This window comes from Sitodiplosis mosellana, unplaced genomic scaffold, assembly GCF_009176505.1.
Source record: "Sitodiplosis mosellana isolate CC-2019 unplaced genomic scaffold, AAFC_SMos_1.0 Smas_scaffold_6181, whole genome shotgun sequence".
NCBI lineage: Eukaryota > Metazoa > Arthropoda > Insecta > Diptera > Cecidomyiidae > Sitodiplosis > Sitodiplosis mosellana.
The window spans coordinates 3,481,781-3,491,601 of record NW_022601422.1 but is presented as its reverse complement, the minus strand read 5'-3'; the positions used below and the strand labels follow the sequence as shown (position 1 = coordinate 3,491,601).

General features: G+C 37.1%; 1 protein-coding gene across 4 annotated transcripts; it reads right to left on the bottom strand.

Moving 5' to 3' along the window:
* Positions 1–2,343: 2,343 nt before the first annotated feature.
* Positions 2,344–9,798, bottom strand: LOC129576279 (uncharacterized protein DDB_G0290587). 4 transcript variants are annotated; one of them, XM_055461065.1, is made up of 5 exons: positions 9,589–9,798; positions 9,016–9,503; positions 4,419–4,499; positions 3,594–3,959; positions 2,344–3,490 (listed from the first exon to the last, which is right to left on the bottom strand). In XM_055461065.1, the coding sequence occupies exons 3-5, from the start codon at positions 4,474–4,476 to the stop codon at positions 2,994–2,996; spliced, it is 921 nt and encodes a 306-aa protein (XP_055317040.1). In that variant the 5' UTR covers positions 4,477–4,499; positions 9,016–9,503; positions 9,589–9,798; the 3' UTR covers positions 2,344–2,993. The 4 variants fall into 4 exon arrangements, with proteins under 4 accessions (XP_055317040.1, XP_055317042.1, XP_055317041.1 ...); XM_055461067.1 differs by having other exon boundaries at positions 9,270–9,503; positions 9,589–9,740; XM_055461066.1 differs by having other exon boundaries at positions 9,270–9,707.
* Between the last annotated feature and the right edge of the window lie 23 nt (positions 9,799–9,821).

The following is a 9,821-nucleotide window of genomic DNA, read 5'->3' as shown; positions in this document are numbered from 1 at the left end:
AGAGAGAGAGAGAGAGAGAGAGAGAGAGAGAGAGAGAGAGAGAGAGACGAGCTGACTGAAATCTTGAAATGCAAACTAGGCCAGAAACACATGCAAAACAATGCGGTCGATTGAGGCCATAGCATTCCAAAAGTATGCACAATTGTATGAAAAAAAAAAGTTTCGTATTTGATTGGCGGGGCCGTTCTCTCAAACTCATCGACATTTTGCACCGTTTACACAACAATCGGTGGCACAAAACCCCATCTCAGAAGCGGGCGTAAGAGACAGGTATATGTCTCCCTCTCTGTCTGATACACATATTCACTTAACCGAGTTGCAGCTATTTGATGTCTATGTCGTCTCCAGTTTCCATATGTTTACGCATTCATCCAGTTCTTTTATTTGCTGAGACACCCAACGACCACAACGCATTGAGCAAATTGAAAAACAACAACAACAACAACAACAACAACAACAACAATAAATAAAAATCACATTTTAACACTATACGTTTTCTTATGCCCTTTTATCTCAATTGCACGCGTTCACTCATAGATTTTGTAGATTTGCAATGGATTCGGTGTCTCATATGTCCAGCAAACGGGGCATTCAGCTTTGTCTTTTTTTTCTCTCATTCTAATCGCATTGTCGCTGTCGAACAATAGTGCGAACACACAAAAAAATCATCAGCTGTAACTCATTTTTTCCGATTTAAGTAAACCAGAGTCAGGTAGCGAGATTGTTAGTATTCCACTAATCGTCTTGACGTTCAGTTCCAACCATCCAAGAAAATTTAGAATCGTTTTTTTCCTTGTGTTTTAGTGGAAAAATTCAATAATCAGTCGACTCGAATAAAATATGTGCATTTCAGTGCTTCTTCATCGCATCGAACTGTTTGATTGCAATTTTTCTTGAAAATACCCAACAATTTCCAGTTTTTTTTTTTTCTTTCTATTTCAATTTTTTAATTTCAATTAATTAAAGCCGGTATTAGAAAACATTTTGCTCTATTCGAATAGAGGCTGTATTGCTGCGGCTAAATGTATAATAGAATATAAAGTGGTAATCATACTGCATCGCTTGCAACTATTTTGATGCCGTGCTAGGGCTTCCGCAAAACCAAAAGAATTTCCACACTTGAGTTTCGAATTCAGGCTTTTGTTCGATTTAGCGCTTAGATTCTGCTATATTCATTCGCATTTTGTTGTATTCGAATTTCGTTTTGTTCGAACGTCATTTTTGTTTTGCTGCCTTCACCAACCCGGACCTCTGCGATTGTGTGTCGGTGTGGAACACTGTGACTTGTGACAACCAGATTCCAATCGATTAGTACAGTTTTGTTCATCAAATCAAATGGAAGTCGGTTTGGTGAATGAATCCAAATGGTCGTTGTTGCAAATATTTTAATTAAAATGAAATAAATTTTCGGATTTTAATTCAGTTGTAAATTCGTTGTTGGTGTCAATTCATCCATATTCTTAGCATCCATATTAGATGCAAAGCTATTGTTCTGGTGATTTTTCTAACTCTCTCTCTCTCTCTCTCTCGTCCGATTTGAGAACTGAGGTCGAGTGGTGGATAGAGGATTGGCATTTCATTGGGTGTACAATTATCCTCAAACGCTATCGCCTGGGATACATACATACTCAATTATGGCTTTTATTTAAACGTTCTAGCACCATTCGAAATCAGTTCTTTTACGGATGTTGTCAACGATTCCACTAGTTGCAAAGCTGCTCCAACGATTTTGCTTTTGGCATCCAAAGTAAGTCAATCGTTTTTTTTTCATACGCCAATTTTATTTCTCCGCTTAAATGACGAATGAAATCCCCAAATACACAATCATTTCGCTAAACTATTCCGGTAAGAAAATGTGTTTTTTCAAAGTTTTTAGGTATAAAATGCATGTATTGTACTAAATCATCATTCATATTACGATAAAATCAAATTCAGTTGGGCACAACAATTGACACAATCTAAAAACAAATTCGATTTATCATAACAGAAGAGCGGTTGATACTTGAATAAGCCCAAATGTGCTAAAAGTGGTTTTTCTTCGTTCGATTTAATAAACAGAATAAAATTATTCGACTAAATCTTTGTAAATTTCACCAAAAATTTGAGAAAAATTTAAAATAAATAAAAATAAACGAAAAATTGAATTTTTTTCAAATGAAAATGTTGAGAAAAAAAATCATTGAAAAAACAAAGTAAAATAATAAGAGAAGTCTGAAAATTGCGATTCATGTGATAATTTAATAAATAATAATTTGTGACGAGTTTTTTTTTTTTGCTTTACATTTTTTTTCCATTCTGATTCATGCCTACAAATTGAAAAAAAAATAAAATAAAAATATTCCATTCTGTCGATCGGCTAAAAATATATTTCTCGTTAAAATTTCAATTTAACATGCGGAAAACGTCATTTTTCGTACCCCGTAAAAAGGAAGGTCAATATTTGTTTCTGTAAAAATTTGGTGATTGGATAATTCAAAAGAAAAATTCAATATTTAGCTTTGTTTTTCCTCGGATGTTTTTCGTGTTCACTTGTTTTAATCCTAAGTTTTTATTTAAAAGTAGAGATTTGAATTGCAGTTTAAGTAAATATTACTAATAAAAATTGTTGGAATTGTATGCATACTGCACAAAAAAAAAAGATTTGAAATAATATTCAGGTTTTTGTGCGAAGAGATTGGCATTCACGATCCACGTCTAGCAGCAGAGAAGTAAATAGTAAATTGATGCAAGCATCACTTGTCTCTTTCATTTCTTTTGTTTCATTTTAGCTCTCTATCATTCTCATATCTCAATCTCTTCGCCATTTGTTTGTCTCTCTTTACAACATATAAATATACAACAAATTACTGATTATTCTCTATATTCATTTAAAAAAAAAATTATTGCCAGTTACTTTGAAATAACACTTATTCAAAATAAAAAAAATTCTGTTCGTAGAAATATACGTAGCTTTTTTGTGTTTCGTTGTTTTTTTGTTTTTTTTTTTCTTCTCTCTATTCTTTTTCTGTACTCTTTTTATCGGTGACTTTGCGAATCGGATCTGATTTTGGCGACGCTCGATCATCATCATCATCATCATCATCATCTTTAGCATTGGAATCATTTTCTGGATCACTATTCACCTCACTATCATCGTGGTTCGAAGACGTGGAAGATTTGTTGCTTTGCTGTAATTGTTTCCATGTATCACCTAGCGCTTTCGCAAAATGGTCATCCACCGACATTTCAATATTCTCCACCACATCCTTTCCAACGGAATTATCACGGTTTGATGAGCTTCTTTCGGGCGTCGGTGTCTCTTTCACGCGCGCACTTGTGTCATTTACTACTGGCGATGTTTGTGGAGATTTTCTTGCCGTTGCGGCGGCGGCGGCTGACGAAGACGTTGATTTCATTTGTTCCAAGCGCTTTCCAAAGAGATTCATATAATCCGCCCCGAGCGATCGTCGAAAGTGTTCGTCCAGCTCATGATCGACCATTGATATGGATTCTGTGGGCAGAAAAGAGAATGGAAATCAATTTATACTCCAGAATTGGATAAAAAGGTAAGTAAATGAGATATTTTTTTTTTTGTTGTATTTCATATCCCATACCAGTCACTGGAGCGTCATCACACATAACAATTGGCTTTTTAGGGCTTTGTTTATTCTCCTGATTGGAAATCACTTCACGCTTTGGCGCCTGTGTTATTACACTCGGTCGAGACATTGTGCAGAACGTTGAACCGGGCAACGGATCACGATATGGTGGTGGCGGCGGTTTTGATGCTCCAACTGACATATCCAACGGTATTTCCATACTATTATCACCTAGACTATTCGATTGATTTGATTCACCTAACGGTTTCACCGTGCCCACCGGCTCATGATTGCTGTGATGATATTCCGACGACAATCGAATTCGACGATCACGTCGCCACTTTGTCGTCGGCAACTCCTTGTTTATTGTTATCCGATTGTCTGCAATATTTGGAAATGAAGAAGCAATTAGTTTTTGGTTATAAATTCAATTTTAACTCAATAATTTTTTATCCCCTTTCTCTTGTTTATTCTTCAGTGTATTTTTTGTGATGAATTAAAAAAAAAAAACGATTGATAAAATTCCTTATTTAGTGTAGTAATTTTCATTTAAATGAATTTGTATTTGAATTTCAAGGAATTTCGCAGTATTTTCACTAGCTTTGAATTAAATGGATAAAAATAAAACAAAAATCATCTTTGAATCCGATACAAATTTTCATTATTTCAAATTTTCCCAGAATTTATGGAAAGATTCGTTCGCATTCAAAGAAAAAAACCATCAAATTTCCTATCGAATTGTAAACGATGTAGAGAAAAATCCTCCAGAATACCAATTAACTAAACATCCGTTTGAGAAAAGACGAAAGAAAAAGCGTAAATGGAAAGTGTGAAACATACCGGTGTTGGTGTTAACCATGGTTGCCGCTCGTGATAGTACTTCGAGTGCCGATTCCATATCACAATTGACTAAGGCGACGACTGCAAAAGGGAAGAGAAAATGCCCAAAACATATTAGAAAACAAATGTATTCAAATAGAATAATAATTATGACATTTAAGCTCATTAGCTTAAGTAAATTTACAATGTATTTGAATAAAGAGTGTGAACTGTCTGAAACATTTATCCCGTCGAACAAAAACGCCTGTTTGTTTTTGTCTGTCTCCACGAAATGAGTCTTGCCCAAATTTAAGCGTGTTTTTTTTTTCCTTCGATCAAACTTCAACTAACTGTATTATGAGATCAGCGTGTTGATGCGGTTACTTCTTGAACGTATAATTTGCGAAATTGTTTTGGTTTCACTACAGAACCAAGCTGAAAGATACAACAGCAACGAAAATTGTGATATGCAAGTGTGTTATCTATGGCGTTTTCCCGTCGAATGTTTTTCGGTGTTTTTGTGAATATGAATTAATACGCATGATGTTGCATGTTGTCAGTTCGGCTTTGCATGGTTGACCGATGTAAATGTAGTAAAACAAGAAGGTCCCTGCATGCTTGCACGTTAGCGTCCCTGTGTGAGTGAGTGAGTTAAGAGTCGTATGTGATGAGTCGGCGCAACACTACATTTTCCTAGCACATATCTGTCTCTCTATGCAACAAACACACAGCTAACGAAACCAATCATCATTCACTCACTCATTCACCCGCTTGGTATCTCCTTCATTTCCCTCTCTCTCTCTCTCTCTCTCTCTCTCTCTCTTTCTCTCTTTCAGGGGTTCGAAAATGCAATCGGATCGCATCTCACATACCAATCATAATATAGAGCCATATAGAGATGTTGTGTATTTAAGAACGCAGCAATCGGTTTCGGAATGCGCGCAATGCCAATGCAGTAAGTGTGTGTGTGTGTGTTTAATGGGTTGTTTTCACTTCGGCTGCCATAAGATGTCGATGCGGTTTTTTGATCAATACACAACACCGCACAGTACACAACGCGATCAAGATACATTTCATGTATGAATAAACAGACATCTCAAGTCGTGTCGCCGGTTTGTTATTATTATATTTGCGTTTTGGGTGAAAAGTCGACGCAAAAATGTCTGTTGTTGTTGTTCATCGTCGTCATCAATTCCATGATAAGCAGGTGCACAAAGCGTCAATATTTATATGAAATTCATCGCCGCTGAGAGATATGATATGACTCCGACGGAATATGTGGGCACAATCTGCATTTCGAAATGATGGGTGAACGCGCGTACGCTCTTGCGAAAGACAAATATGCATGCAATGGAATTCCGTGGTATCTCAAGCATTGAGAAGAAGAAGAAGAAGAAAAAAACGCCACGAACAAATGCAAAGAATTCTCACTATAAAATTAAATTACTGCACACAAATGTTTTCACATGTCGTTGCTTTTTTCATCTCTCTCTCTCTCTCTCTCTCTCTCTCTCTCTCTCTCTCTCTCATTGCTCGCCTCTTTTATCCGTCTATTTTATCGAAATGCCTAAGCGTGTGCGTATGCAAGAAGGAAACTAGGTTTCTCTTCCCTTGTATTTTGTTTTAAGACCGAATTTTTCAAGCGAACGACAATTTTAATCCACACGAGATGCAATCGGATTGGAATGCAGTCTTAATATCAAAATCATTGCATCTTAAATGTTCAGAGCATTTCTTCTTTTATCTCTCCTTAAATGCCCATCAAAATGTAGTTCACATCAACCAACCAATCATTCCAGTCAGTCCAAAATGCACATACACGAACCGTCCACACGTTGTGGGCAATGAATCATAAATATCTCTTTCAGATGAATGTATCTCTTTGTTTGGTGCATGACTTATATCCTTGACATTACTAACCGACGGGAATTATTTCTCTGTTGTGTTTTTTTTTCTCTCTGTGTTCGCTGCTTGTATGTAATTATCTTGCACACAGCAATGAATTGCTTGGTCTGCATTCCATTCATTCTCTTTCTTCGATCATCTTTTTTTTTCGTTCACCTTTGGCCAATGTTTACATGTTTATGGCTGAACAACAACAACAACAAGCCGGGAGTGGATGATTATCTCGACCGAAGGAATGCCATTGTCGAGATTCTCGATGCTCGAGCCAATGTTTATTTTATTATTGGTGTGTGAATCGAATGTGAAAAAAAAAAGAAGAAAACAATACACCGAGTAGCAAATGGAAGATGATTGAAATGATGACAGTTTCGAACGAAAAGAAAAAAACACGAAATTTTCGTTTCGTCTGTCTTGAAATAAATATATTGGAATGAATTAAGATTTATTACGAACATTGCGAGCTAAGTAGTTGACTACTTATAAATTTGAAGCGTTTCAAAATGCTTGGTATGCCGGAAAAAGGTTACACACTGAAAATATGAATACGATTAAGACGATACTTTAAATAGTTTATGACATTTTTTTTTTTCGTTTTCTTTCTCTCTCTCCTTCTTGTTTATCGTCTATCTATGGAATTTAACCGGATTTCCTAATGCTCTCTCATGACGAGCACTGCTCATTCAGCATTTGAAATCGATTCAATGTGATTCTTTGCACGTAATTCCCAAGGATTCGGAATTCGGACCAGTGCCATGGTCGTCATCGCACAGAGACATATGAATTCTTCACTTCCACTCTCTCTCTCTCTCTCTCTCCCTCTCTTGCACTGTGTTTTTCGCTGAAACCCACAACATTGCTCGAAAGAATTCCGAAAAAAAAACAAATGTATGGAAGTGAATGTCGAAGTGACTTGAGTTTATTGCCATAGTTCCGCTTCGCAAGTTTCGGGTTTTTTCCTTCTTGCTCTTGTTATTGCTGTATCTGTTCGTATGAAAACGTAGTTACGGTATTGTTGTGAGAAGCGAAGAGAAAAAAAAAAAAACAACGGCCGAGAATAATAATCAGACATGCTTTATGGAATGGAATAAGATAAATCGTTAGTAATTTATATGACGATATCGTTTCGGGCAGCCGGCCCGAGATGTGTGGCGATCCAAGCAAAACGGCTAATTGTGTGTGTGTGTGCTTGCTTTGACTCTTTTTTTTTCGTGAGTCTGATTGAATTTCAATTTCTCCCAAATAACAACAACAACAGCAGCAACAGTCGCAACAACACACATCGGTGCGTTGGAAACGAATTGATGCGCGCGCGCGCGCATAAACGCTCTCTGTGCGATAGTTGTTTGGTATTTTCGGTGCTTTCGCGCACATCGAAAAGTCGAATTGCTTAATGCGTTTCTTTCTGCTTCTCTTCTCTGAAGCAAAGAGATGTGTGTACGTTACGCTCTGCTGTGCACTCGCTCAGTGTTCACAGAAAAGAAGAAGAAATGAAAAAAAAAAAAAAACAAACCAGAGCGACTTTATATCGGGGGGGCATGATTTGATATATTTTTTTGTGTTGTTCGTTTCGTTTCATGCGAAAGAATGCAAAAGGAAATTGGCCACGAGGAATTCCGTCGTGCGTATCTCGTTGGTATTCACCTCTATAACACGAATTACTTTGCATACACAACAATGATGATGATGTTGATGATGATTTACATTTGTTATTGGCGCGGTTCGAGATTCCGAAAAGGATTTCGAATTAAACGATTGTGTGTGTGTGTGTGTGTGTGTGTTGGTGCGTGAGTGCGGCGCGTATAGTGAGAGCGTGTGTGATGTGTTGTGACTAAATCCGCATTCCCAAAACATTCGGCTTACATAAAGCCGATATACATACATTCTTCTTCTTCTTTTTTTTTCTCTCTCTCTCTCTTCTCAATCATCGGTGGTTCATCGGCAAGAATGCGAGAAGCACGAGCAAACACAGAGAATCACACACATATCACAAAGAAGATAATGAAACAAATTAACGAAAATGAATCGACGAGTTTTTTTTTGCTCTTCTTCTTCATCTTGTCAGTTGCTGTTTTGCTATTGTTATTGTTAATATTTCATTTGTGTGTACTATAAATTTCGGCTCGTTATTGGGAAAGTCATTTAATGACAAATTTCCTATGGACAGATAGTAGCTACAATCACTTGACACGCACGCGCGCGCGCACCACACCAACCATACAATAACACACAATATACCACGAATCGATTGCGGCATACATTTTTTTTTCGTCTAATTCTCGTCTTTTTTGCTGTTTCAAACTGAAATTCAAATGTACATACAGGCAAACAATTTCATTTTGTCAATGAGAAAAAAAACACAATGCATATATTGCAAAACAATGATTTACCAAACACACACTCACACTCGCACCAATCAAAAACGTTGAACCAGAAAGAAGAAAATAGTAACTCAAATCACTCAAATTCGATTCGCACAAAATTTTCAATTCCAATTGATTTCGTAGTACGAAACACACAGCACAGACAAACGAAATCGAAGAAGAAGGAAAAATAAAAACTTGGTGTTGTAATCAAACATGTGAAACTCGAAGTAGACGTGAGACCTGAAGCTCTCAGAGCTGGATTGAATACGAACCAAAAATGCGAAGCGATCACAAATCGGAGCAGCATCGCAATGTATGAATTTTTAATTCGAAATTACATTCGTTAATACCTTTTGCAGTGGTTTTTTTTCGCTCGATCTCTCCCTCCCCCCCTCTCTCTCTCTCTCTCTCTCTCTCTCTCTGCTGTATTGGGTCCTTCAAAGTCACTATTATCGTCTTGTATCAATCGATTTTTGCTGAACTCTCTATTGAGTGAGTGTTTTACTTCTTCGTCGTCTGCACCCCAACCTGACGAAATAATGAAGCACTGCGATTTTTCTTCGTCACTATTCTCTTTGCTGCACTATCTCGTAATTTAACTTGCCTTCGTTTAACTGTCTCAAATTTCAATATTTCCGGATGAAAAACTGTGATATTTTTTTTCTGTTCACTCTGTTCGTTGTTGCTGCGTTTCTTTCCCTTGGCTCTGCTTCTGTGACTGTTACTGCTGCTGTTGTATGATTATTTTGCTGTTTGATTTTTTTTAGCTGCTCCGATGGTTGTAATCACATACACACCGTACGAGTTTTAGTTTGGGCCTCTCTCTCTCTCCCTCTTGCTGTGAAATATATAAAATATTTTTTTTTGTTAAACCACACATAAACACACAGCACATTTGTTTATTTGACATTTAAGCTTCTCACAATAGCACTATCGCAACGACAATGGTATGTCAAGAATTTTTGGTATGTGGAACGGCCTTAGACGACATGCGCGACATTATCTGGAAAGCAACCACGTTTGATCTCTGTCTTACGCTTGACTGTGGTGTATGCATCGATTTCGGTCGCACACAAAACTCGACGTCGACGAGATTGCTCGTTTCGTCGCACTCACACAGTGACAAACATATACAAACGCTCGCGCACATATATTG

Coding starts and splice junctions, on each gene's coding strand:
- LOC129576279 (XM_055461065.1), bottom strand. CDS start 4,476: ATGGAATCGGCACTCGAAGTACTATCACGAGCGGCAACCATGGTTAAC. Junction 3,960..4,418: donor CATGGTTAACACCAACACCG/GTATGTTTCACA, acceptor CAAATATTGCAG/ACAATCGGATAACAATAAAC. Junction 3,491..3,593: donor TGATGACGCTCCAGTGACTG/GTATGGGATATG, acceptor TTCTGCCCACAG/AATCCATATCAATGGTCGAT.